The 27,940-nt window shown below is 56.8% G+C and overlaps 2 protein-coding genes across 9 annotated transcripts in view; one reads left to right on the top strand and one right to left on the bottom strand.

Annotated features, from left to right (window-relative positions):
* The window catches only part of Rere (arginine-glutamic acid dipeptide repeats), a 451,075-nt gene extending 434,153 nt beyond the window's left edge, over positions 1-16,922 (top strand). For 3 of the 8 annotated variants that reach the window (XM_023699553.1, XM_023699554.1, XM_023699558.1), the window contains 11 exons: positions 6,619-6,781; positions 8,169-8,261; positions 8,659-8,858; positions 9,755-9,916; positions 10,123-10,236; positions 10,370-11,694; positions 11,796-12,018; positions 12,509-13,232; positions 13,758-13,904; positions 14,252-14,459; positions 14,598-16,922. In XM_023699553.1, coding sequence (XP_023555321.1) covers positions 6,619-6,781; positions 8,169-8,261; positions 8,659-8,858; positions 9,755-9,916; positions 10,123-10,236; positions 10,370-11,694; positions 11,796-12,018; positions 12,509-13,232; positions 13,758-13,904; positions 14,252-14,459; positions 14,598-14,631 — 3,393 coding nt within the window. In that variant the 3' untranslated portion in view covers positions 14,632-16,922. The remainder of the gene's footprint in view (positions 1-6,618; positions 6,782-8,168; positions 8,262-8,658; positions 8,859-9,754; positions 9,917-10,122; positions 10,237-10,369; positions 11,695-11,795; positions 12,019-12,508; positions 13,233-13,757; positions 13,905-14,251; positions 14,460-14,597) is intronic. The other 5 variants (XM_004639633.2, XM_023699560.1, XM_023699555.1 and 2 more) reach the window with 4 other exon arrangements.
* Positions 16,923-22,236: 5,314 nt separating this feature from the next.
* Slc45a1 (solute carrier family 45 member 1) overlaps positions 22,237-27,940 on the bottom strand; it is a 17,044-nt gene continuing 11,340 nt past the window's right edge. The window contains exons 6-9 of the mRNA XM_023699561.1: positions 26,338-26,491; positions 25,462-25,638; positions 24,605-24,810; positions 22,237-22,577 (exon numbers count right to left, since the gene is read on the bottom strand). Of these exons, the coding sequence (XP_023555329.1) occupies positions 22,311-22,577; positions 24,605-24,810; positions 25,462-25,638; positions 26,338-26,491 (804 nt within the window). The 3' untranslated portion in view covers positions 22,237-22,310. The remainder of the gene's footprint in view (positions 22,578-24,604; positions 24,811-25,461; positions 25,639-26,337; positions 26,492-27,940) is intronic.

Genomic DNA, 27,940 nt, shown 5'->3' with positions numbered 1-27,940 from the left:
TGCTGACAGTGTCGGGCTCCTACAGGGATTAGGGGATTTGATTCGGTTGGTTAACAAAAGAAGGAGCCCAGGAGAACACGGCTTTAATTACCAGAGTCATTATTGGAAGACAACCAGTCGCCCGCTGGAAAAAGATCTCTAAAAGGTGGCTGCACCCAGACACAGCTGATGGTGCTGCCCAGCCCCAGCCTCTCCCCCCATATGTTCTGAATAGTTGTCCCGTCCAGCCCTGAATGACAGGGAGAAGAAAGAATGACCCATGTGGAGTTCAGTGCCAGGAAACTTTACTGACTTGCTTCACTACCCTTGACCTCACAGTTTCTGCCAAGAAATAGTGCAGCTGTAGGTCAAGGCCAAGGTGATGGGGAGACAGAGGAGCTAGGTGGGCCGTCGGAGCCCTGTGGTGGGACAGTGGGCCAGAGACTGTGCTGCAGTCTTGGCTACCATCTGGGCCCAGAGTTGGAAAGAGCTCTGCGCCTGGTTTCTGTATCTGTCCTCCTTTGCCTGCTTTCTTGCTGTCGCACTTATTTGCCTGGAAAACTGCACCTTGAAAAGCAGATCTCTAGTCCACCCAGGAGTGGGGTGGGGGTTTCATTGCTGTCTCCTGTACCAGCAAGGAAGGAACCACTCACTGATAGTGCTGCTTCTAGTGCTGTCCTAGTATAGGAGCAACATTTTGATTCTAATTGTGGGTAAGGGCAGAAATGTAAGGTACTGTGTAGCAATTACTTAGCTGCTTTCTCTCTATATCCATGTTAAAATATTCTGTTAGTGTAAGAACAGACAATCATGTTTTAAAACACTGAGATAATTCTTCTGAATGTGAACTCCTGACCCCTCTGTGTAGTGTGTCTGCCTGTGCCAAAAGGCGTGCTCTCATCACTAGCCCCGCCCACCACGGGATTGCATTTGGCTGATGGGGAAGGCTGCAGGGCCCTGTGGGACAGCACGGGAAAGAGGCTGTGTCTACCACCCAGGATCTGCACTCCAGCAGCACCCGAGCTGGCCACCTTGGCACCTTGTCGCTCCTGCTACCGGCTCCTTCTCCCTAAGTGGTACTTGGTACAGAAGATGCCTGTTGAAACTTGATGGGGAAGAAGATGCGTGCAGCTGTCTTGTTAGCTGCCTGCCTGCCACCTTCCCGCCTGGCTGCCCACGTACGAGGAGGCAGGACACAGGCCTTTCCTGACAGATATGGGGCCAGGGTTCTTACTGCCCTGGGTTGTTAGTCTCAGAGCCCAGTGAGAATGGAGAGCAGACCACTTTCTGTGCATGGGTCTGAAGAGGGTTATGTTTAGGGGCATTTCCAAAAGGCAGAGGCCTTTCTTGATTTGGAAAGAAAAAACCTGATAGCAGATGGCAGACTGCAGACACCTGGCCTCTGTTCTGGATTCCCTGGCACCTCCCCTCCCACCACTCTTTTCATCCTCCCCAGGAGATGGAGAGTTCCCTGGGTGATGCAGTACTAATGTCTGGATTACAAAGTAGCATAGACCATTCTCCAGTGAGCCCTTCAGCTTCGGATACACACTGGCTTGCCTTTTCCTGCCTCCACACCAGCCTCCCAGACAGCCTTGTCTGAGGAGCTAGTGCTGAACTGCCCAGCTAGACCTCTCTGTCCTGCTGCCCAGGCAGGGACAGGCACGCATGCAGGGAGAAGGCTCTTGATACTTGGCCTGCTTCAGCACTCTCACTCCTTAGCAGTCTGCTCTACACTGCCACCTAAGAGAGAAAATGTGTAGTTTATCACAGCACTGCAGCACCAAAGTAAAGTTAAGTAATGTTGTGTCTCACATATGTCAGAGGTACCCTGAGCTGGAGGAAGACCCATCTGCCCACTGCCTGCCTCAGGGCTGGCAGCTCCTGCCTGGGACCCACCACTTACCGATGTGGAATGTACTGCCAAGCCTCTGAGAGGCTAGAGGCAACAGCCCTGGGCCTTGTTGCTCTAGCCAAGATTGGCCCAGCCTTGGAGGGGCATGGGTTGTTTCAGCTTTGTGAGAGTGACCTTGCAGGCTGACCGGGAGGGTGCAGAGGTCAAGTAATGTAGAGAAGGATGCTGCCTGCCACTATGGTGTTTTGTGCTCTTTTTGCTTCCCTCCATGAGTTCCCCAACACACCTTATAGCACTGCCCTAAGCAGTGTCCTCTTTGTAGGCCTTAGTGAGTGGCACCCTTCCTCTGGCTTTTCTTTTTGTGTAAACCCCTAGGAACCTGATGATGGGTGTTTTCTAACCCCACACTGTGTACCCTGGAAGGTACTAGTTGCTAAGTAGGGGTCCTGCTACTAGGGCTAAGCAGAGGCTCTTACCTCGGCCTGTGGCCTTTTGCTGTGAACCTGTGGGGTTGATCTAGCCTGTCCCTTCTCTCTTCCCCACTGATAAAAAAGGAACTGAAAAGGAGTTGGAAAACCAGCTGAACAGCAGGCCAGTGGGCTGGAGCACTTCCCTTGGCATGAATGCAGCTTGCAGTGATGGGAGATGGTTTTGCCCCTTTCTTCTCCCTTGTGTGCCCACATCCCACCCCAGCGTAGTTCATGCCATGTGTAGTTACGGCGCTGAGCTGTCAGATGTTTTGGCTGTGAAGCTTTGTTGTGGGCCGAGGTGAGAGCATCAGGAACAAAATGATCATTACAGGCCATCCCTGCCGACAGCATTTAGACCTTGGTGTTTGCTTGCAAGCAAAAGCAAGAGCTAATTTGCAAGGCTGCCTTTGTGGAGCCGCCTTTTGATCAATGATTGCCTCTGTTAATGTTTCAGTAAGCTATTGATTTCTGCAATAGCTTTTGTTCCTGAGTTTATGTGCGGTGGGTCTCTGCAGCACACACTATGCATGTTTGATTACAGTTCAATTGACTCCATTCCTAGCGAGGCTGCAAGCTGCTTCACTCCCTATTTGTAGAACCAAAGCTTCCCCAGCGTGTTCTTTTGTTTGTGCTCAAGACCTAGCCACCCGTGCAGTCACCAGTGTGCCGCTTCTAATCCTCCCAGATCCGCTCCATTCCAGTGTTTAATCCCTTGGTAGACATTACAGCGGTGGAGAGGCGGCTAATAAAACCTGGCCTGGATTTGTTATTTCACTGAATTTTGTTTTTTTTTTATCGGCATGTAACTGATATTGTGTGTGTAATAAAATAAAAATATACCCACTTAAATGTACTCTTTACTAAGGTGTCCCCCCCACACACACACAAAAAGGTTTATTTTCTTTTGGTCCAAGATTTGGGAGGGAGCTTCAGAAGGATGAGAAAGCTGTCTAGAGGCTGGAGTAGGCCAAAGCCCTGTTGCCTGGAGACACAGGAGCCCCCCGAGACCGCCAGGTTCTGTGACCGCAGTATGACAACTGTATACAACCCTATAAATAACACCACCATCGAGTTATGGATGATTTCTATCCCCAGTGTTCTCGTGGGTCCTTTGCACACACTTTGCCAATCTTCCCACCCTCCAGGCTCTAGGCAGCCATTGCTGTTTGTGATTTTAGATCTGCCTTTTCTAGAACTAAATTGAATCAGTTATCCATTTTTTTGGTTTGGCTGCTTTCATTTAACAGGGATTCACCAACGTTGTCTTATTAGTAGTTTCTTTTTATCTCCAAAGTAGTATTCCAGTGAGTAAGCCTTGTGTGAATATGTGTTTATTTTGGGGCCAATAGCCAGGAGTGGAATTGCTGGGTTATGTGATGAGTGTTTGCTTAACGTTACAGACACAGAGCAATAGGACCATTTTATGTCCCTGCTGGCAGTGTAGGTTCATGTCGCTCCCCTACCTTCCCAAGTGTTAGATCTATGTGCTCCCTCTTTTTCTTATTGAGGATGAATCTGTAGCTGTAAGGCCTGTGTCATTTTGCTCCTTGGCACTTAGCTGGTGAGATCTGTTCTTGTTTTCCTGAATTCCTAGTTCTTGTTTCAAATCTGTTACTTACGTGCTAACAGAAAGTTGAGCTTGATTTCAGCCTCACGTTCCTTTCTTTCCAGTCTGGACTTGGGCGCCTGCCACGAGCACACACAGCACAGGTGTAAGCGTGGAGGCCCAGCCGGCTTCCCTGCGCCTTTCTTCTGTCCTGTTGTGTGCTGCTCAGCCTCACTGAACTCTGGCTTCTTGTGGTTTAGCCCGCAAGTTATGCTATCTTTTAAAACCACGGGAGACTTTGTGAACATTCGTATTTGAGAGGTAATCATTCATAACTGTGAAGGCGATATTGCGTTCACACTACGCTATTTAGAAACATCTGGATAGCTGCGTCTCAGCCTTCATCTCGGCCTTCGGGAGAGACTCACTGTCAGGGTAGAAGCCCAGCTGACTCTTTCCCACCTGATCCCTGCCCCATTTTTGTTCCCTTCCATCTCCTCTAGTTTTTCATTCCTTCTGATGTCCCAAGTCTCTGTCACTCATTGGTCCCTAAAGGAGCTGAAAAGGAAGTACTGTGAGTTTTTTCTCATTCTTTCAGCTTTGGCATTGGGCTGTGATTTATCAGACCAGTCACCTGCTTGGAGTGATAAACTATGCCGCTCTGGCAAAGGAATTGAAAGGTGACTGTGACCTGCCTGCCTAGAATTTGGTTTTGAATTTCCTCCTTGGAAATCCAGTGGCAGGTCTGTGGGCTGAGGAGTCTGTGTCCCACAGCACCAAACCAGTGGTGAGGATGCATGCACATCCCCATCAGGAAGGTGGGGGTGTGGGGTGGCGGAACCCACACAGGCCCAGGATGAGCTGGCCACCGAGTAGCTGCATTTGTGCAAGAATACCAGAAAAAGGCAGAATCCCAGGGGCAAAATCCACACCTTCCCTTGTCCCTCCAAACCATCCCATGGCTCTGTGAGTGTCTCACTCTTCACCCTGACTGGCTGGCTGGCTCCCTGGCCTGGGGCAGGCAGTGCTTCATCTGGTTTATACTGGCAATCACTGGTCTATCATTCAGTGCTGGGGAAGGTTGAAACACATCCCCGGCTCCACAAGATGCCTGCTAGATGCGTAGAAGGCCCAGTCTGCCTTGCTTCACAACCGCTTACAAAAGTGCCCAGGCATCAAGTCCAGCTCTGCGAAGGAAGAAGGCACATGTGCCTGCTTTACTCTGCTTGTCTCACAGAAGCCGTTTCTCATTGTGGAATCTGCCTGGTACTTGTCAAGGGATTCAAAGGCCACTGCTGCCAGTGCTGTTAGGTAGAATCTGGCCTGGCCAGACTCCACTGTGGGAGCTGGTGAGGCTGTCTGCAGTCTTCCTAGCCTTGGCCCCCTGGAGACCAGAGGCTGTGCCTTCTCTTTTCGCTGCCTCCTGTATGAGCCAGTGGCTTAGTGCTGTGGTGGTGCTCTCTGGTCTGGATTCTTGGCTGCAGGGTGATGGCCAGGGTCTAGGAGTCCAGTATTGATTTAGTGAGGGAAGAAAAATGTGATCTGGGTTTGTTTGTTTGTTTGTTTGTTTGTTTGTTTGTTTTAGGTAAAGAGATTTTACCTTGGAAGGTTTATTTGAAGAAGTTGGCCTTGAGTCATCAGGGCTAACTGAACAACCTCTGCATGCCTGTAGGACAGCTGTGCGCAGCGCCCTGTGGGGATGGGCTGTGCCAGTAGTGCCCATTCGTAAAAAGGGGGCGTTTGCTGTATTTTCAGGGAGGAGCCTTTGCTCCCTCTGCAGGACCACAGACAAAATAACTGTTTGGTGCTGTGAAGGCTGACTTGAGGACAGGGACGTCCTCTTGGTGTGGGCACTGCTGTGTGGCTGGGCCCTTGGGGCTTCCTTCCAGCTGCGGGCCTTCAGGTGGAGCAGGAGGCTGCAGAGCAGGGTCCCGGCAAGGGGGTGTTCCTTACACACCTCCATGATTTCCCGCGAGTGCTGCTTGTATGCACCTTCTGAGTGCACACAAAGCTGGAGCTCCCAGAGGCAGGAACAGTGGTGTCTGGTACAGCAGCAGATACCAGGTGGGGTGACTTCTTGGTGTCCAGGAGTTGAATCTGCGGGGCTAAGTCAGTAAGTTTCCCTGGCTGAGCTTCAATTTTAGGTTTCTCCTGCCTCAGCCTCCTCAGGTGGTGGGATCATAGGTGTGCACCACCATACCCAGCTCAGCTGGGCTTCCTCCGCACTTCCAGGAGCAGGCTTTGTTCTCATCTCTAGCAGAAGGGTTACCACGCCACTTCCTGTCCAGGCAGAAGTGTGTGGTGGTGTGGGTTGGTTCCTTTAGAAATACCTTCCCAGCTAAAAGTATCCTTGCCTTAAACAAAGAATTGAATGAGACAAGTCAAACAGAGTCCCAGAAGTCTGAAAATTGAGGAATGAGGGATAAAGGGAAAACTGGCTCTAAAGAGCAAACTTGGGCCGCACAGAGAAGAAGGGGTGAAAGCAGAAGTGAGAGTGCATGCTGCATCTCAGTGTCCAAGTAGGCTACCAGGAGGAGTCACAGCAGCAGGCTCCTCGTGGCATCTGTGTCCTTCCATGATGTCCCCATTTCATGGGCACTCCCAGGGAGCTCCGCATACAGGGTCCTGGGAATTGATTGCCACTATCTGGGGCCTTGAAGTTGACAGGTCTTGCTTATTTTCCCAGCCAGCTCTGCCACACACTACCTCCTGTATCATTGGGGGCACCTCTCAGCACACTCCCTCACAGCCAGCCTTCCTCTGTGCAGGGGGAGCTGATTACCTTCTATTACTACTGGAAGAAAACCCCAGAAGCAGCCAGCTCCCGAGCCCACCGGCGGCACCGCAGGCAGGCCGTGTTCAGGAGGATTAAGACTCGAACTGCGTCCACACCGGTCAACACGCCCTCCAGACCCCCCTCCAGTGAATTCTGTAAGTGGGGCTCTGGTACTGTAGAGGGTGACAGGAGACCATGCACACACAGCCACGTGTCCAGAAGGACCCGCAGGAGCTGAGGTCCCCAGCGATCTTAGGAGGGTGGGTGTGTAGTTACATGCACGAAGCCTGACTCAAGTGTAGTGCTGACCCTATATGGGAAGGCTCTGTAGAGAGCGTTTCAAGCATTTAAATATTTCCAACCATTTGAAATATTTTCAAGAGCATCAGCTTGGCCATGGTCTGAGGTTTTTGGGGCCTGGGCCATCTAGGATGTTTCTACGCAGTGGAAGGTGCGCTGCTTGAGGCTCATAGCACCTGCATTTTGGTGGTTTTCTTTTTCCTCCTGCTTTGCCAAATTCCTCTTCCTAGTCCCAATGCAGTATGCATGGGGACTCAAGTTTACCCTGGTAAACTGTATAGCTTCTGCTCTTCCTTTAAAGTAGGATGTGGGTAGATGTGTAGTCTAGCTCTCTGGGAGACGGAGGCAGGAGGACTAGGGGTGAGCCCATCACAGGCAGCTCAGGACTTACGGAGATGCAGTCTCTAAGGAAGGACTCAGGATGTAGCTCAGGGGAAAGGGCCTGGTTTCAATCCTTGGTGCGGGGGGAGGGGAACGGTTAAAAGCTAGTAATACAAAAACACACCTGAAACATAGCAGCAGTGCTTTGTCATTGTGTCCTGGCCCAGAACACCTTGCCTGATGGTGGCCTGTGGTGTCGCACTTAGCGGCACTGGGGAACCACCTGGTAGGACTGGTGGGAGGATTCCTCAGGACGCCTTCACCACTGTGGGGATACTTCTCCCAATCTAGGTTCTCTAGTCTGGGCACCAGTGCCTACCCCCTTGGAATTCAGACATGACATTAGCCCCAAAACGTGGCAGCGTGGGTCCTTGAGTCCTGCACCTCACAGGATACCTCTGGCCACCATGCCTGAGAGACTATAGTGGTCCTGCAGGAGCACGGTCCGCCACCTCCTGTGGGGCCCTGCTCAGCCTGAGGCCCCAGCATGGCCCCAATCCTGGCTGAGCATGACAGTGTCTCCCGTCTTACTTTTCTCAGTGTGAGATGAAATGCCCAGCACCCAAAGTCAAAGACAGAAAGCCTCTTTTGGCTCACAGTTGGTAGAGGTTTCAGTCTGTAGTCTGCTAGCTCTAAGGCAGGGTGGCAGGGCAGAGGGGGTCACAGAAGAGGAGTAGTTCACCGAGAGCAGGAAGCAGCAGAGAGAAGCCTCTCTCCCTTTTATTCCTTTCAGTCCACCTGCCCTTTGCGTGGTGCCCTTTAAGTTCAGCCCTTCTGAAATGCCTTCTCTCGGAGGCTTTAGGGTGACATCCAGACACAAACCGTAACACTCCCTTTTCTGCTTGTGTTCACCTTACGCAGTGGACCTGAGCTCAGCCAGTGAGGATGACTTTGACAGCGAGGACAGTGAACAGGAGCTGAAGGGCTACGCCTGCCGCCACTGCTTCACCACCAGTAAGTGGGCAGCATGGTGCCCCTGCGAGTCGCTGGGGGCCCATTCCCCTCTCAGGTCCCAACGCTTCCTGTGTTAGGGGAAACCTGCCAGGGGCAGTGGCTGACTGGAGGTTTGCCCTGTGCCTGGAAGTCTTCTCCTGACTGCGCCTGTGCGTAGCAGTCAGCATGGTCAGGAAGGGCGTGCTCAGGGTGCAGGGCTCCTGTGGTTCCCAGGAGCTTGCTGTCCCCTGCAGCCTTCACAGGCTCTGGGTTGTCTGAGTCATAAGTGCCCATGCAAGCCCCGCGCTGCTGGTTCCATGGTGCCAGCGTCCAGTACCGCCCACAGAAGGGCCCTTCACCCGGATGTCCCTGAGGAGGCAGTTTCTGAGACTGGCACCCTGTTCCTGCCCTCATGCAGCCTCCAAAGACTGGCACCACGGGGGCCGGGAGAACATCCTGCTCTGCACAGACTGCCGCATCCACTTCAAGAAGTACGGCGAGCTGCCGCCCATTGAAAAGCCTGTGGACCCCCCGCCGTTCATGTTCAAGCCTGTCAAAGAGGAGGAGGATGGGCTCGGTGGGAAGCATAGCATGAGGACGCGGCGGAGCCGGGGCTCGGTGAGTCCTGGTCGCAGCTCTGGCCGCAGCCCTGCCCGTGCAGGCATTGCAGGAGGGCTAAAGGTGACTGCCGGCTGCGGTGGATAAGCACACTCTGTCCCTCTTTCAGGGCCTCATGGTGCCCTGCCGGCCCTCCAGGTTCCTCAGAATCCCCTGCACTCTCAATGCAGGGGGGCCAGTCACCCCTAGTGTGGCACATTTCTGCTGTTTTAACTTTTGCAAGCTCTTTTTAACTTTCCCAGGTGTGTGATGCAGTTTTGGATGCTCCTGGTACACTTATCTGTCCAGTGCTTAGCCTTTTCATAAAGCAGCTTTATGGGTTGGAAAGGGGGCAGAGACTCAGGAAGAGGGTTTTCTGTGCCTGTGGCCCTGTTTGCCCTCCCTAGTCCTTCCTGTCCTGCTAAGGCCTCAGTCAGCTTGACTGCTGCCCGGGGAGGGAGAGGCAAGCCTGCCTTACCTCTGCAAGTGCTGTATGCTGTGCTGCATTATCAGACAGCTCCGGCTGTCACTTCCTGTCCTATCAGTGTCTCCACAGTCAGCATTCTTTTTGCTTGGTTTTTTTTTTGGGGGGGGGGCAGGGAGGGCAATCCTATGGAATAGAGATAACTTGTGTGACCAAGTAGGGGGTCCAGCAGACCTCTGGCCTGTCCCTGTTTTCCAGCACTTGGTCCAGGACAGTCCCTGAGATGGGTGCTTGGGGTTTGAAAACAGCTCCTTGGGTGTTGTATGAGCTGCTTATTTCCAGTCCTCCTCCCACAGCCCATGCTGACCTCTGGATGCCTGCCTGCTGTCCCCTACCATAAGGACTTGCTGGGAGGCTCCCGCTGGGGGCTGGGCTTGGGTGGGTGCACATGGGGCCGGGGATCCAGCCTCAGCAGCCTCTGATTTGGGGTTAGATGTCTACACTACGTAGCGGTCGGAAGAAGCAGCCTACCAGTCCTGATGGCCGTGCCTCGCCCATCAATGAAGACATTCGTTCCAGCGGCCGCAACTCCCCCAGTGCTGCCAGCACCTCCAGCAATGACAGCAAAGCGGAGACAGTGAAGAAGTCCGCTAAGGTCAGAGGCTGGGGTGTGGGAACCGCTTGAGGCTGAGGCTCCCTCAGGAGTCCAGCCTTGGGGCTGCAGACAGAATCAGGGCCTAGAGAGAGGAGGTGTCCCTTGAACACCTGTGCCTCAAGCTTCCAAGGGGTGAGGGTGGCTGGGAAGGCTGAGGGCACCAGGGGTCAGTCACACAGGTCCTGCTCTCCTGGCCTTCCCCACAGAAGGTGAAGGAGGAGGCCTCATCCCCTCTCAAGAGCACCAAGCGCCAGCGGGAGAAGGTGGCCTCTGATACAGAGGAAGTTGACAGGGCCAGTTCCAAAAAGACAAAAACCCAGGTGAGCCGGCACAGCTACCTGCGCCTGGGTCTTCTCCGAGAGCAGGGCTGTCTCCAGATCAAGCTGGAGCTCAGGCCTGGACTGCATGGAGACAGCATGCACTGAGGGCACTTCTCCCCTTGTCTGGCTCCAGGAGATCAGCCGGCCCAACTCGCCCTCCGAAGGGGAGGGAGAGAGCTCCGACAGTCGCAGTGTCAATGATGAGGGCAGCAGTGACCCCAAAGACATCGACCAGGACAATCGCAGCACGTCCCCCAGCATCCCCAGCCCCCAGGACAATGAGAGCGACTCGGACTCATCCGCTCAGCAGCAGCTGCTGCAGGCCCAGCCTCCAGCCCTACAGGCACCCAGTGGAGCTGCCCCAGCTCCTGCAGCAGCCCCGCCAGGAGCAGCCCAGCTCCCCGCCCCAGGACCCACACCCTCTACTGCTGCAGTCCCTCCACAGGGCTCCCCGGCAGCTGGACAGCCCCCAAACCAGCCTCAAGCTCCCCAAGCACCAACCACCCACACCCATATCCAGCAGGCACCAGCGCTGCACCCCCCACGGCTGCCCTCTCCACACCCCCCACTGCAGCCACTGAGTGGGCCTCCTGGCCAGCCTCCCCTGCACAGCCAGGGCCCACCAGGGGCACTTGGCCTACAGGCTGGGCAGCTACTGCAGCACCCTGGCCCCCCACAGCCCTTCAGCCTCCCTCCCCAGGCTCCCCCGGCACAGGCTCCACTGGGCGCTGCCCCAGCTGCAGCTCACCCCCACAGCACCCTGCAGCTCCCAGCCTCCCAGGCAGCGCTGCAGCCCCAGCAGCCTCCCAGGGAGCAACCCCTGCCCCCAGCTCCCCTGGCCATGCCTCACATCAAGCCACCCCCCACTACACCCATCCCCCAGCTGCCCACCCCACAGGCCCACAAGCACCCTCCACACCTCTCTGGGCCCTCGCCCTTCTCCATGAATGCCAATCTGCCACCACCTCCAGCCCTGAAGCCCCTCAGCTCCCTATCCACACACCACCCACCCTCAGCCCACCCACCACCCCTGCAGCTCATGCCACAGAGCCAGCCCCTGCCCTCATCCCCAGCCCAGCCCCCTGGGCTGACCCAGAGCCTGCAGCCCCCTGCCACTGCCCACCCCCCCACCAGCCTCCATCAGGCAGCCCCACAAGCCCCGTTCACCCAGCACCCATTTGTCCCTGGCGGTCCCCCACCCATCACCCCACCCACCTGCCCACCCACCTCAACCCCACCTGCAGGGCCCAGCGCCTCTGCCCCACCTCCCTGCTCCACTGCCCTGTCCTCAGGAGCCAGCACACCCGGGGCAGCTCCATGCCCGCTCCCCACTGTCCATATCAAGGAGGAGGCTCTGGATGATGCTGAGGAGCCTGAAAGCCCCCCACCCCCACCAAGGAGTCCATCCCCCGAGCCCACTGTGGTGGACACCCCCAGCCACGCCAGCCAGTCTGCCAGGTATCAGCTACTGGGGGTCTGGGCGTGGGTGTGCCTGCAGGTGTAATGGCATTGGGCCAAGGTGCCAACAGCTGCCCAGTCATCAACACAGCCTCTCATAGGTTCTACAAACACCTGGACCGGGGCTACAACTCCTGTGCCCGGACAGACCTGTACTTCATGCCTCTGGCTGGGTCCAAACTAGCCAAGAAGAGGGAGGAGGCCATCGAGAAGGCCAAGCGAGAGGCAGAGCAGAAGGCTCGAGAGGAGCGGGAGCGAGAGAAAGAGAAAGAGAAGGAGCGAGAGCGGGAGCGAGAACGAGAGCGGGAGGCTGAGCGGGCAGCTGTGAGTCCCAGGGCTGGGTAGGCACAGGGTTGGCGCCAGCCGCCAGCCACTAGGGCATCTTTAGGACTCTGGTGGGTCCCAGAGCTGCTGATAGACCTAGAATAATTGATCCAGCATCTGCCTGCCGGGGGCTCTGTGGGAAAGGGCATCCTTCCTCATATCTGGGCAACTTGGCAGGGGGCAAGATGGCACAAGGGGGACCTCCTGTAGTAGCACTAGTGCACGGGGCATGTAGCAGGCTTCTGGTCTTCAGGCTTACTCTTAACCCTTTTCCTGTTCACAGAAGGCTATGACCATCTGGGGTGTTGGGAGGTTGGGCAGATGGGACTGTCACAGCAGAGTCCTAGTACCATGCTGGTACCAGGCCAAGGCTGGGCCTTGGTCTCCATCCTGGAGGAGGAGAACTGCCCCAGTGCAGGATGGGAGCAAGGTGGGGCCCATGTGGAGCTCTAGACCCACACAGCCCTCCTACCTACCCTCTTTGCTTTAGCAGAAAGCATCCAGCTCTGCACACGAAGGCCGCCTTAGTGACCCTCAGCTCAGTGGTCCCGGCCACATGCGGCCCTCCTTCGAGCCCCCTCCAACCACCATCGCTGCTGTGCCCCCTTACATCGGGCCTGACACTCCTGCTCTTCGGACACTGAGCGAGTATGCTCGGCCCCACGTCATGTCTCCCACCAACCGCAACCACCCTTTCTACATGCCCCTGAACCCCACTGACCCCCTGTTGGCCTACCACATGCCCGGCCTCTACAATGTGGACCCCACCATCCGAGAGAGGGAGCTCCGGGAGCGCGAGATCCGCGAGCGGGAGATCCGTGAGCGTGAGCTGCGAGAGCGCATGAAGCCGGGCTTCGAGGTGAAGCCCCCAGAGCTGGACCCCCTGCACCCAGCCACCAACCCCATGGAGCACTTTGCCCGGCACAGTGCCCTCACCATTCCCCCCTCAGCCGGCCCCCACCCATTCGCCTCTTTCCATCCTGGTCTGAACCCTTTGGAGCGGGAGAGACTGGCCTTGGCAGGCCCCCAGCTGCGTCCCGAAATGAGTTACCCGGACAGACTGGCAGCCGAGCGCATCCACGCGGAGCGCATGGCATCGCTCACCAGTGACCCCCTGGCGCGTCTGCAGATGTTCAATGTGACTCCGCACCACCACCAGCACTCCCACATCCACTCCCACCTCCACCTCCACCAGCAGGACCCCCTCCACCAAGGTGGGTGCTCAGATTCCTCACAGCACTTGGGGTTCTGCTTCAGCACAGGCAGCTCTGGGCTTGGCCAGGCTCAGCACCCTTTGCCGAATCAGAAAGCTGCGGCAGACCCCCCCATCGGCCAGGCCCTTGGACTGGGTGCAGGGCATAGGGTAGTTCTCCGGGTTGTCCAGGAAGGAAGGCCTCATGGCCTTTAGAGTGAGGGACAGCCCAGCACAGCACTGGGTCACCCAAGGAGGTTGAGGGGTATCCTGTAGCAGACCAGCCACCTAGGCAGCACCATCCTGGGCTTGCCAGCCGTGGTACAGATGTTGGGTAAGGGGCTGCTCAGCAGGGAGGGAGGCCCCAGCTGGGGTGGCCCCATCTCATTCCCAAAGACCTAACAAGCACTGGGAAGCCAGGGACACAGCCAGGTGGGGTGCTTGTTGTGGCCAGCTTGGGCCAGGGGTCTGTCCCAGTTGCCCCACTTGAGAGATGCTGAGAAGGCCACACCACACACTGCCAGCATCTGGTCTCCTTCCTTTCTAGGCTCAGCAGGCCCAGTTCACCCCCTGGTTGACCCCCTGACTGCGGGCCCCCACCTGGCTCGCTTCCCCTACCCACCTGGCACCCTCCCTAGCCCTCTGCTGGGCCAGCCCCCCCACGAGCACGAGATGCTGCGCCACCCCGTCTTCGGTGAGTCACAGGAGGGCCAGCCGGGGTCTGTTAGCCCTGGGCTTTCATGAACAGTTAAGTACTGAGTGAGTGGATTTGCACCCTCCCTGTGCCCAGGTCTTTGTGGGGGTCGAGGCAGGCTTGGGGTGAAGATAGTCACAGGTGTATGGGCTTGGTTGGGGTCAGTGGGGCACTGCTGCACCTGCTCCCCTCAGGGGCTTTGGTCTGCCGAGGCAGCTCTGTCCCATACCCAGAAGGTGCTTTCTCTGGAGATTGGGCAGGGCTGCTTTGACCATCCCTAGCTAGCAGCATGTGGCTGCCAGGTGTTCTAGACCTTTGCTGGTCACTGAATGCCGGTTTCATCCCAGCCACTCTTGGCTGTTTGTGCTTGATAGGAACCCCTTACCCCCGAGACCTGCCTGGAGCCATCCCTCCTCCCATGTCGGCAGCCCACCAGCTGCAGGCCATGCACGCCCAGTCAGCTGAGCTGCAGAGACTGGCCATGGAGCAGCAGTGGCTGCACGGACACCCCCATATGCACGGCGGCCACTTACCCAGCCAGGAAGATTATTACAGGTGAGGTGGGGGTGGCATGACCAGCGAAAGCCCAGGCCAGTGCCTGTGGCCTGGGGGTGCAAGCAGGCTTGTACAGTGGCATCCAGTACGCCTGTCACTTACCTGGTCTGATGCCTGATCTTGTTTTTTTCTTTTCAGCCGACTGAAGAAAGAAGGTGACAAGCAATTATAAGTTATTTATTTGTTAATGCTGGCTGTGGAAACCCCAATTCTTGGGGGGAGAAACAGGACTTTTTACATACAGTAGCAGCTGCAAAAGCAAAAAGAATATCTTCTAAAGATTTCTTTATATATTTAAAAACCCCACAACTAAAAATGTATCACATAATAGTGTTCGTTTGTTGAGAGGATTTCCCGAGACTGGCTTGGGTCTCCCTGCATGACTCCCCAGAAACGTAGTGAGTCCCGGACTGGGCTGGACATCCGGACCCCTGTGAGCACGGTGGCTTCGCCTCCTCTCCTTGACCCCTCAGCAGGTGTAGGACCTGTCCCACCCTCACTGTGCGCAGACACGCTGAGTCGTGGGCTCTGGCCTGCGGGTGTGCAGGTGGCAGCATATGAGTTTGCAATCCAAGAGCTATAATTTTTAAAAGAATCTTTTATTTTAATACATTGTAGGAAATCTTCATAATTTGAGAAAGTTCTGCAGCATGGCTTTTTATGTCTGTAAATAAATAATTTTAGAACAGCCTTCTTTTCCTTCCACAAACTACTGTTCTATTTTTTCCAGCCATGTCACTAATTATGGATTCCTACCAGCTATTGACAGAATACAGAGTTGATTTTTTAATAAAAAGCTATATATAATTATCCCTTTAATTAAAGGGAGCCGATGGGTGTTACTAATTACAAGCAGGCAGGAGCTTGGGACTAGGCAGGTTCAGTGACAGCACTTGGGCTGGCAGAGCTGCCACGGCGAACTCCCCTGTGCTGCTCGGCGTGCTCTGTCGCTCGTGCGTGCTAGGCTGAGGCACAGATGTGTGAGTGCAAGCCCCTTCCGCTTTGCACAGGTGTGTGGAGGGCCCTGCTGCCACCGTGTCCTGTCTTGTGGGATGGAAAGCACGGATTTTTGTGTGCCTGATGGCAGATTTCCTTACACAGTTCTGTGCACACACATTTGATGGTTCTGGATAAATTGCCTTTATAATACTCTGAAATTTCATGAACAGTCAAGAAAGTTCCAGAAAATGACTCCATACAGATAACTCAGCGCAGGAAAGACCAGGACGTAGCACTTGCCAAAGGAATTAGAAAACTGCCCAGCTGTGCGTGTCACCTTTCAGATCTCCTTGTGCAGGCGAGACCCGAGGTGAACGCAGTGTGGATGGCACCTGCACCTGTGCCCGCACAGCAGGTGCAGACACTGACCCATGCGACTGGTGAACCACTTGAGTCCCGAGCAGCCTCCTAGAGCTGGGACCAGGAGCCCAGCCTCGAGCCCACTGGCGAGGAGCAGGGCCTGCCGCCCCCAGGAGCCAGAAGCTTTTCAAAGCCGCAGCAGGCACGCCAGCATCTGTTGAAGCTCCTCCTGTCCTCAGACTCCCAGGAGTCCCTTCTGTGGCCCCATGTGTGGGTCTGGGGACCGGATGGGGTCAGAGGACAGGGCTGTCCTAGACCCAGCAGGCCTGCGCTCAGCCCCGGGCTCTAGACCAACCAGCAGCACAGCACTCTCCAGTTTCTATCAACCACATTGGTTTCAGTTGGGACAGATAGGATTGTTTTGTTGTTGAAAATGTTTGTAGTTTGGTTTTCGTTTTGTTTTTCTCTCATTCCATTTCTGCCTTAACTTTAGTTCCTTACTGGAGGCAAGTTCAGATGAACTCTGTCATGAAATTTCCGGCTGCCTCGGCACAGGGGTGGTGACCAGCACCCAGCCCTCAGGCTGGCTCTGCCCATGGCACGGAGCACGGGCACACCCTGCCGGCCCCACCTCCCTTGCTCATGTGTCTTTCCCTTTGGATAGAGCCCACATGTACCATTCAGTTGAACCTGGTCTCCTCTGTTACCCATTTTTCCAAAGAAGAGAAAGTGACAGACTTGCAGTCTGCACTTGAAAGCCACTTGCAGGTGGTGTTTCCTAGGGCTTCGGGTTCTCTGGAGCCGGAAGCCCCCAGCCTGACCCTCGTGCTCCGCCCGGCCTCCTGTGGCCATGAAGCTGGTGCTTGTTTTCTTTGGAGTTTCCTTCTTCCGTTTGAAGTTTGGTTTTGCTTTCGGTGTTCTGTATGTGTCTCGCTCCATGTCGTCAAGGCTGAGCTTCTCCTCACTGCAGCAGAGCAGAGTGTCCGTTCTGATTTGCTACGTTTCTATATATCTTGAAGCTAAATGTATATATGAGTAGTTTGCCAGAGATAACACAGTGTAAGCAGTAGACACCCAGAATCGTGACTTCTGTGTTCTCTCCATTTGAGTATTTTGTAATTTTTTTGAAATATTTGTGGACATAAATAAAACCAAGCTACACTACTACTATGCCTGTGTGGGCCAGGCTGTCTTGTTCTGGGGATGTGGGAACAGCCCTGGGCTCCACTGCTCCCAGCTGCTTCCAAGAAGAGCAGGCAGAGGTTTCACTGGCAGATCCCATGCTCCCGTGTGGGCAGTGAGTGCCACCCCAATCAGCTTAGGACAGCAGCTTCAGGTCCCACTGAGCTGGAGAGTAGCCTGTGGTTACTGAGGGCCTCACTGTGGTGGTGCTGCATGCAGTCAGCCTGTAAGGCACAGCTGTGACCACCAGGGGGCAGGAGTCCTCAAGTGGGTGAGGCCAGTCCTGGAAATGAAGACTGGTGGTGGGTGTCTGGGTGTTGCAAGAGGTGGAAGGTGCGGGGACACGTGTCAGTGGCCAGGGCCACTCCTGCGTCCTAGGCAGCAGGTGGCTAGAGGTAATCAGGACCTGGGATACAGGAGAGGCAGGGCGGGCACCTTTGCTGGGCTTGCCAGGCTGCAGAGGCATGGCAGTTCCCGACTTGGTAGCCAGACCGGGTCCCAGTGCCATGCTGCTCTGCAGAGCATGATGGAATCAAATCAGGACAGCCCCTAGGAATGCTGACTGTCCCACCACTGGGAACATCGCCAAGGAAGTGATAGCAGTGTCAAGACCCCCCCACACAGACCCACCCACCCACCCGCCCCGGGTACTGCAGCAGTGTCAGCCACGGCCACAATGGGAAACCCAGCATCCACTGCCGGAGGAACAGGTTTTCTCACTGTGTGTAATAGGGAATTCAGCCATAGAAAGGGTAGACCATGGCACTGGGGGTGGGGGTGGAGGACGAACACTGATGTTCTAAGCTGTTGGAGTAGAGCATACATAGAAGTACCGAAAGACTCCCCAGAGAGTAGAGGGAGCCAAGAGGGGACAGTTGTCCCCGAGGAGTCCTGCTTCCCAGGTTAGGCTGTATCTTAACCAACAGAATTCAAAGGTTCCCAACACGGGAATGACTGCCCACGACCTCATCGCATCATCCCTCGTTGGACAGGGCCACTGATCCGCAAATCTCCCTCAAGTGTGGCCATTTCTCAGGCCTCGGTCTGCTGTCCTCCGCACACTCAGGAAGCGGTTCAGGATTAACGAGAAGGAGCCAGTATCCAGTAGCAGTCCCAGGCCAGCCCTCGCCCTCTGGACCTTCCCCTTGTTCTGGGAACAGAGTCCCTTCTGGCTCCGCCCTGTGGGGAAAGGCAGTGTGTGAGGCCCAGGGCCCGAGCACAGTTCTGCAACAAACCCAGCAGGGGCAGCACCCACCCCCAAAGACAAAGTCCCAAGCATACAGGCCCTCCAGGGTCAGTGTCTAGGCCGTACAATCCCTGGTACTGCTGCTGCTGAGTTTGGGTCAGGATCAGCCATGGTCAGGGCCTTCCGCAGGGACCTCTCTGCCTACAGGGCCATCCCCTGGCCCAGCCCTGGCTGAATCAGATGGGACCTCAAACCAGGCTGACATGCATCCTGCTGTGGACCACGGAGATGTGGAGGGACTGGCCCTGGCATCTGCAGGTGGGCGGTGCAGGGAACCCTAGTTTCAGCAGAGCTGGTGGGGAGCTGTGCCTAGCTGCAGGGGCGCACCCAGTCCCTGGACTCGGAGCAACCCCTGAAGGGCTTTGGCCCACAGCTTCCTGGACACGGTCCGCCCCTCCCTGGGCGCTCTCGTGGGGTGCAGCTCTACTCCTTGGCCCTCAGACCTGAGGCTCCTTTCCGTGAGTGCTATCTGGGTTCATGGCTGCCCCAGGAGCTCGGGCAGCCCCTGTTCTAGACCTGGATTACCGCTCCTGCACGTCTCCTGCCCAAGGTGGCCAATTTAGCAGCTGCCGCCAACGTGGACACATTGGACTGGGCTACAGAACCTGTCCCTGTGTATGGGACTCCTGCCCCCACCTGGGCATCTCGTTACTGGACCGAGTTTCCTTGGGGAGACACCTGCTCCATGTTCTTAGCTGCGTGAATGGGTGGATGGCTGCGCCCTGCAGAAGGTGGCCTTGGGTGCCAGATGCAGAGGTGCCGTTGGATGTAGGCACATGGGACTAGAGAGTGGGTCCTTTCACCCAGGTCTGGTCTCATGCTGTCACCTCCCATCTCTCTGCTGCCCCTCTCCCACCCTGGTGGACATCGCACTTGGGAGCTGAGGCATCTGCTTCACAGGGTGGCCCTGTGAAGGGTACAAATGCTGTGAGGAATGAGACCTGGAGCCAGGACTTCAGGACTAGAAGACCTGTGCCAGCGAAGGAGGACTCTTGAGGCCACTGAGCTGCTCAAGGATGAAGGTCTCTGTGAGCCTGACCCCTTTTCACTCCCAGGTTCTGTCTGCTCTTCACAGTTCCAGCTGGGCACAGCCGATGGCTCCACTGCAGAGTGGATTCACTCCTGGTCCTGGCCACCAGGTGGCAGTGGTGACCGTGGATGACTGACTCCAGGAATCCAGGCGCCACGGGGGATGATGGCTCTGACAAGGAGCACCAAAGGGCAAAGTAGACAAGGCGGCAGCCGAGCAGGGCTGGGAACGTGGCAGGAGGGTATACGGGGGACAAGGACCGTGGCCCTGTGTGGGGCTGAGGCTCCGACACTGGGAGGCAGCAGAGGCTTTGTCTGGAGCAGAGGCCCCTCTGTTGTTCCACATTGCATCAGCAGTTTTGCGTGCAGCCTGCACTCAGCAAAAGCTCATCGAGCCGGAGGCTCACCCAATGGTCGTGTCCAAGGACCCAGGGTGCCACCAACCTATGCCCACCTCAGGCCCCACCCACCCTACCCCCAGTATGGCCAGGTTCTGACGAGCTGCTCCAGAGTGGTGTGGCTGGGCTGTGGGCTTCGCAGTGGGAGTGCCAGGCATGGAGCAAAGGCAGGTCTTGCTCCAGGGTTAGTGCCTGAGAGGGTGAGTCTCAGCCAGCGGGCACAGGGTAAGCTCCTCCTCCCTTCGTTGCTGTGGTCCCAGGGGCCCCACTTGTCCAGGGCTTAGCCTGTGGGGACGAGGCCACCATTGGGGGACCTCACAGCCCCACGTTCTCCCTGAGGCGCTCAGAGCAGGCTTCTGCAGCCAGTTCTGCTGACTCTGAGCTGAGCCTGCGAACCGGGACCCGGCAGGTCTGTGAAATGGGATTGTGACACTTCTGCTGCACGCCAGGAAGATGAGCTGGATGGATGAGGCTACAGGCCTTGTGGTCTGCAGTGGCCAGGGTGGCTTTCCTGGGGTCTCCCCCCAGTGGTGTGTGCAGGCAAGAGGCTGCAGCTGCCACTGACAAGTGGAGAAGCAGTGTCTTACTTCCCAGGCTCTGGGGAGAGCTCCCAGGTCTGACAGCAGGGAAAACCCGAAACCACCAGGAGGCTGGGGCCAAGGCCGCAGGGAGCTTCACCACCTGCTAGGTCAGGCCAAGGAGGTATGGCAGGACCAAGCCTCCTGGGACCCGAAGGGTTGCTGCCCTGGCACCGAGAGAGGCCTGGGGAGCCCACGGTCATGGAGGGGAGGTTCTGACTGGCAGCTGTGGCCTGCAGGAGGGGGCCATGGCGCACCATGGAGACTGTGGCCCTGCCAGCACCCTCGAACTGGCCACAGAGCACCAGTCCATGAGCTGGTCCCACTGGAGCCGGTGGTGGGCTCCAGATTGCTGGGGCTGCTGTGATGGGGTGGGTGTCTCCCCAAGCCCCAAGCAGGGGACTATGCCCTGAGGTGTGGGGGCTGCAGAGCCACAGGAGGCCAGGTTCCCTGCATGAGGTACACTGGGGGCCCAGACAGCAGGCAGGAGCCTCGGGGTTTCCATTATGGAAGGGGATCAGAGGCTACCTGCTGCAGGGATTCCAGGGTCCCAGCCTGCAAGGGAGACCCCTGAGCCTGCCAAGCAGGGACTCAGGCAGTGGTGGGTGCAAGGCCTGGCCCACTCGGTCTCAGTTCCTACCCGGGCAGTGCACCCTTCCCCAGGCTGAGGCTTGCTGTGGTCCCTCGAGTGCCTCAGGACAGCGCCCCCAGAGCGACAGCTGCACCCCACGGCCAGGCCCAGCTCAGCAGCCTTCACCCCTGCTGGTCCTGCCTGGCACCTATCTGTCCCTCCACCCATGGCTTCCACAGGGTGGGTCCCTGACCCTGCCACATCCAAGGGCACAGGCTGACACCTTCCTGCAGATGGATGGGTGAGTGTGAGCGTGCCATCTTCCTGTTACTGACAGAGTCCCTGGGAGTCCGCAGAGAGGCATGCTGTGCACTTGCGATTTCAGTCCCTAGTCACTTGCCCTGATGCTCTGGTGGCAGCACAGGGCACTACAGCCACACAGCAAACAGATCACCTCCTGGCAGCTGGGAACCAGGGCGGGACAGTGGGTCTCCAGCTCCCCGGTGACCTCACTTCTCTGTGAGGCCTCATCTCTTAGGGTCCCCGCCTCTCAGTTGCACCAGGGGCTGAGACAAAGCTTTCAACGTGTGGGCCTTTGAGAGACATTTCAGTTCCGAACTCCAGCAGGTAGGAGGGAAGGAAGAAGGGAAGGAGTGAAAGAGGAGGGAAGGAAAGGGGAGGGCAGGACAGATAAATGAATGAAAGGATTGATGGGTGGGTAGGTGGATGGATGGATGGATGGATGGATGGATGGATGGATGGATGGATGGATGAATTGATAGATAAAAAGATGGATGGATGGATGGATGGATGGATGGATGGATGGATGGATGGATAGATAAATGGATCGATGATGGGTGGTTGGGTGATGGATGGATGGATGGATGGATGAATGGATCGATGATGGGTGGTTGGGTGATGGATGAATGGAAAGGTGGATGGATGGATGGATGGATGGACGGACGGATGGATAGATAGGTAGATAAATGGATGGAAGGAAGGATGGATGGATAAATGGGTGGCTGGGAAAATGGATGATGTGTGGATGGATGTATTGATGAACAATGGGCAGATGAAGGATGGATGAAGACTGGATGGGTGAATGTATGGACAGAAGGACGAGTGCATGCGTGACAGACCCTATACGTAACCCTGTGACGCAGAGTGCGGTGTGGTCCAGGGACCAGGCTGTCCCTCCCTCAGCACTGCTGGCCTTTGGGGCACCATTTGGTGGGCTGCTCCATGTGTCATAGGGTGTCTGCAAAGCCCTAGACATAAGTGCATCCTGCTGAGTTGAGTTGTCCCAACCCCATTTATCTCCAGCCACCGCCAGATGTCTTCCCAGGGGTACAAAGTGGTGGCACTGTCACCCGGGACTGAGAACCACGAGTTCCCCTTACAGTGTCCCCTGCCTGAGTCCCTGGGAGAGGCCGGGAGCCCCGGGCTTTGCTGCTGTCTTTTATTTTACCCGATATTTACATTCCAGTGGAGCCGGCCCTTGGGCTCTCAGGCACAGGCAGAGTCCAGAGTGGGGGTGGCGGAGGGTCCTCAGACAGCCAGCAGGAGCGGCTGGTGCTCCTCCTCTCCCGCATCTCCTGGGGGGATCTCGTAGATGACAAACAGGGAGGAGTACACACAGCCCAAGAAGGACACGAGGCTGGAGAAGTACATCACCCCGCTGGCGCTGCCCACAGCCGAAGTCAGCGGCCCCAGGACCAGGGAGACCAGGATCTGGGCCAGGAAATACTGGCAGCTCAGCAGCGAGATGTCCACGCCCATGCCACGCCGTGTGCCATCTGCGACGGACCCTGCGAACTGCCAGAGAGGGGATTGTGAGCCGGGCTGGGGACACACGGGGTGCTGGGTGACCTGAAGAAGGCTGCATCTCCACAGCACTCCCTGCTCCCCAGGGTCATCGTGTGGGGCACAGCCAGGAGGGTCCCCGGGTTGGGTCCTCTTTCTTCCCCATGCCCACCCAGAGAGAGCCCTGCCCCCTCCTGCCCACTGCCCCAAACACTGAGATGTCAGCTCAGGGTCACCTTAAGCTACACTGTGTCCCTGGGACATCCTAGGACCCTTGTGACACCACCCAGCAAGGGACCTGCAGGCATCTCCATTGGAAAGGACAACCCACTGCCCCAGATGTGGCCCTCTGCCCAGCAAAGGGGCATGGGGTCCAGGGAGGGGCAATCCTCATGGCCACTGCCGGCCTCCCAGGAGGGGACCCAGGATACCTGGCCACCTGTCCTCACACCTGGGAGAGCTGGGTGACAATCCACAGGCTGAGCCTTGGCTAGGGTCACTGGTGAGGGATGTCGGGCACTCAGCCAGCAGCACACTGTGTCCTCCCCTGACCCCCGCACTGGAAACAGCCCAGGGGCTCTTGCTTGCTAGGCAAGACAAGCTCCGTGATGCCGAGCCATGTCGCAGCCCTTTTACTGACTGATTTTATTTATTTATTTATTTATTTATTTATTTTTGCGGAACCAGGGATTGAACTCAGGCCCTTGTGCTTGCCAGGGAAGGACTGATTGATTTTGAGACACGGCCTGGCTAAACTGACCAGGCTGCCCTCCAGTTTGCGATCTTCCTGCCTCAGCCTCATGACCAGCTGGGATTACAGGCGTGCATTGCTGTGCTCAAAAGGCAAGGAAATATCTTAAAGCAACTATTTTGAAGTTCCACATTTATTGCAAAAAACACCCCCACAAAACGAACAAACAAACAAAACGCATGGTAGGAGCCAGGTGTGGTGGAACACACCTCTTAATCCCAGCACTTGGGAGGCCGAGGCAGGAGGATCCACAGGAGGCCAGCCTAGGATACAGAGTGAGACCCTGTCTAAAAAAATAGAAAGAAAGAAAAAAGAAAAAACAATCGTGGTGACGTGGTGTAAACAGCACCCAAGTGTGGACGTGAGCTCCACCAGGGTGAGCCCCGGGACCACTGCACACTGCTATGTGCCACGGGGCAGGTGGCGCCATGCACGTTGGCTAGGGCGACCGATGGCTGAAGGGTTTCTCTTTGGGGTGATGCATGCCTTAAGACACCGTGGTGGCCCTACAGCCACAGAGTCGCACGCCTTCAGGGCTGAGCTGTGAACTGTTCTGGGGTTGGGGGTTGCTCTCAAAGCTGGCAGAGAGAATCCGTGCCTAGGAGAACAGGGACAGATGGGCTCGGTGTCCCTCCCCTGCCCTGCACCCTCGGAGTGCGCGGGGCAGACACCATGCTGCTGCTGAGCACTGCGGCTGAGCAGTCCACCATCTTACTCAGCGTGGACATTTGCCAATGATTCTGATTTTTTTTCTTTTGTGTGCATGTGCGTGTGTGCGTGTGTTACTGGGGATGGTAGCTGGAGCCTTTAGACTGTGCAGCATCCCCAGACCTTTGTTTTTTACTTTGAGACAAGGTGTTGCTACATTGCCAGATTGCCTGGGATGGGATCCAACTTGAGCTCTTCCTGCCTCGGCCTCCCAAGTGCTGGGACTGCAGGTGTGGACCACCATGCCCTGCATTCATCAAGATTTTTAATCTTTTTGCTTTGTTTTTGAGATAGGATCTCCCTGTGTAGTTCAGCCTGACCTTGAACTCACTCTGTAGCCCAAGGTGGTCTCAAGTTCTTAGCAATCCTCCTGCTTCTGCTGGGGTGATAGTCGTGGGCCACCACCCCTGGCTCATGGAGAGTTTTAAAGGCTGGAGGTCACAGGTCATTGGCTTGGTGGCCAAGTTGTTGGTGGCGCTGACTCCTAAGTCTGCCTGTTGTGCAGCTGGGCCTCTCCTCCCGGCCGTCCCAGCAGAGCAGGGTGGCCTGGAGGTGGCTGCTGGGGAGGAGCGGCACTCACCGCCTTGCTGTGGTAGTACTCGCAGAGCAGAGAGTAGGGCAGCGTGCAGAGCGTGGAGAACAGGACGCCATAGGTGGTGCAGAGTGACAGGACCACGTAGAGGTTGCGGGACAGCGTGGCCAGCCCGGTGCCCAGGCCAAAGGCAAGGTAGGCGATGAAGTAGAGCGTGCGGGTGCTCAGGCAGCCTTCCAGCTTCTCCAGGAGGGCTGCAGGGGGGCAGGCACGTGTGACCATCTGGATGTGACCCTGTGCCACTACCCTGGGGCCCCAACCAGAGGCCCTGGGGAACCCAGGCTGCCTGGCGCATTTGGCCCCAGAGGTCGGCATGGGCTCTGAGCCACCCTGCACCCTGCTGGGCTCTCACCTACTCTCTTCCTCACCCGAGGGCCCCGCAGCTTACCCATGGCCGGTGGCATCTCTACAGCTGCTGAGAACCCACCCTTGGGCCAGATAAGGCCACCTGCACCCAACAGCGCAAGCACCCACCCAGGAACACACATCACTGCCAGGCCCTGGGGCGTGCCAAGCCTTGCTGCCTCCCCCACAGTGACACTGTCTGCGCGGGGCTCAGCCTCACGAGGAAGGAAGCTTGAGGTCCACACTGTGCCGTGGCCCGTTTCCTGAGGGTGCTAGAATGAAGAAGGGCTGCTGGCTTTGAGGTGGCGAATGGGGAAGGGAGGTTAGGGCCAGAGCTGAGCATGGCCTTAGGTTTAGAGTCAAGGGCCGAGGGTGCAGCCGGGTGGCTTCCCCCGGGACCCATCTGCTGCCAGCCCTGGATGGCGTATGGTGGCCGAGACATGAACCGCCTGCCCTTCCAACCCACAGTTGCCAATAGGACAGCAGTGTCGCCGGCACACCTGAGTAGAGCGCGGCACTGAAGGCGTAGATGCACATGCCCCAGCAGCCCATGGTCACACCGCTGTTGTACTTCTGGTACTCCTCAGACGCGTGCGGGGCCCTGGGGTCACCCTGGAACACCACTTCACCCATGAAGTCAGTGTAGAAGAGCAGCATGCCCTCAAAGGACAGCCAGCCTGGAGGCAGAGGGTGGGATTCAGCCTGGGCCGCTTCCACTGAGCGCCTCCGAAGGCCCCCCCACCAGGTGATCGCACCCTGCTGCCCAAAGGGACTACCGGGCTTGCTGTGGCAGTGGTGACAAGGGCCCTGCTGTGTGCCCGGGCATAGGGTCCAGCCCAGCTCCACGGACCCCAAGCCGCACTGTGCTGGCTCCTCGGCCCGGGTCCCAGCGGCTGGGATGACACGAGGTCCCAGGACCCAGGCTGCAATGCCGGAGTCTAGCCCACCTCTCATTGCCTCCTGCAGGGCCATGTGTGCTGGGTCACCCCACCTTCCAGTGTCTGGCTGTCCGGGGCATGGAGGGAATGCAAGGCAAGTGGGGTCCTGGGGCCCTTCCACTCAAGGTCCCAGGGGTGTGGGAGCTGAAGATCGGCCACACTGACACCTGGGCGGATATCACAGCCAGAGGGGGCTGTTGTTCCCAGTGAGCTGTCCTAGAGCTCTGGGGTGGGGCTTTGGCTCTGTGGAGTCCCAGGTGCCCCCACCCCTGGGGAAGCTGCATGTCCCTCAGCTGGGGACTGCTTGGGAGGGCCACCAGCCTGGTCCCCTGGCAGTTGTCTGGGGTAAGGATGGTAGGAAGCACCTAGAAGCCGGGCTCTCGCCCATACCGCACTCTCCCTGCTCCCCTCCAGCCGCCCCAGGTCGAGCATGCTCACCCAGGAAGTGGTTGACACACAGGTTGCGCAGGGCCTTGGGCATGTGACAGATGGTGGCACAGAGGCGGCGCAGGGACAGCGGCTGCTCCGAAGGCTCTCCAGAGCCCGTCAGCTTGCTCTCGTACTTCACGCCGTTGAGCAGGATGTTTGCCACCTGCATGGGGCACAGTGCCATCAGTGCCTCCCTACTTTGACCACACCTGGGGAGAGGCGACCGGGTCCTCTCGAGATCCACAGCCCCCAGGAAGTGGGGTTTCACTGTTTGGTGCCGCAGGAACCCAGGTCTGTGCCACAGAGGAGGTGCTGATCTTGTGCAGAACAAGAAGAGCCGGGCAGGGTGGCCCAGGCCTGTGAGCGTGGCACTGTGGGAGGCTGAGGCAGGAGGATCACCAAGCTTGAGCTCAGCCTCTGCAGCTCAGTGACTTAAGGAGCTTTTGAATAAAAAGAGCTGGGGATGTAGCTTAGGGCAGATGTCCGGGGTTCCACCCCCAGTACCGGAGAAAAACAGGAAGGAAGGAGGGAAGGAAGGAGAAGGAGAAGCAGAAAGGGAGGGAAAATGGGAGGGAAGAAGGAAGGGAGGAGAAGGCAGGCAGGCTCCACTTCTTCCTTTCTGCGGCTCGTCACCCCACACCTGCCGCAGAAAGACTGCTGGACTGCTAAAGCACCGCCATGTCCCTGCTGGCGCCCGGAGGAGTTGACATTTCCTGGGGTTTGCACCTTCCTCAAGGAGCTAGCTGATGGGCGGGTGCGCTGGGAAGGGGGGAGGTTTTCAAGAACTCTGTCTGGAAGGCTGGGTGGAAGCTTGTGATCCAGGATGAGACTCTCCAGGGGTGACAAAAGGCCAGATTAGTCACTCAGCCCAGTGGTGCACACCTGTGATCCCAGCACTCTGGGAGGCTGAGGCAGGAGGATCACAGATTCACGCTCGCTCAGTCTGGAAAACTTAATGACTAACAGGACCCTGTCTCCAAGGAAAAAGTAAGAACATAGTATGAGATGTTGACACAGAGAGAGAGAGAGAGAGAGAGAGAGAGAGAGACAGCGACAGCCCACAGCTGGGTCTCATGGGTCTGGATGGGACTGGGTGGATACTCAGCGTCTGCCGGCAGAGCAGAGTGTCACTTCCCTCCAGCTGGCTGGGAGGCTGCCTCCCTTTAAACTCCAGCAAAAGTTGTTTTTTTTTTTGTTTGTTTGTTTGTTTTGGTCTCCTCAAGATGCCTTTAGGGCTGGGGAGATGGCTCAGTGGAATAAGTGCTTCCGTGGCAAGTATAAGGGCTTGAGTTCAATCCCCAGTCCCCCCCCCAAAAAAAAAAAAGACGCCTTTAGAGCATTTCTGGTTTGGTGAGAGTATCTGGCTTTGAACCACAGCATCCGGAGCCTGAATGCTTCGTTTAAGCAGGCAGGCCCCCAGCTAATGGCAGGCCCCCAGCTAATGGCAGGCCCCCTCCAGCAAAAGTTTTATAGAACTCATGGTCCACAAACTCCAAGGACCAAGGACCTACAGATCTCTCCTCCCAGGAAGCTCTCAAGGCTGGCAGGTAGCTTAGTATGTCTGCTTCTCCCCTCTCCTCCCCTCCCCTGCCCTCTCCCCTCCCCTCCCCTC

Source organism: Octodon degus, unplaced genomic scaffold (genome assembly GCF_000260255.1).
Source record: "Octodon degus isolate 3935 unplaced genomic scaffold, OctDeg1.0 scaffold00113, whole genome shotgun sequence".
In the NCBI taxonomy this organism is placed as follows: Eukaryota; Metazoa; Chordata; class Mammalia; order Rodentia; family Octodontidae; genus Octodon; species Octodon degus.
Note: the sequence above shows the minus strand (reverse complement) of the source record. Positions and strands in the feature narration are given on the sequence as shown.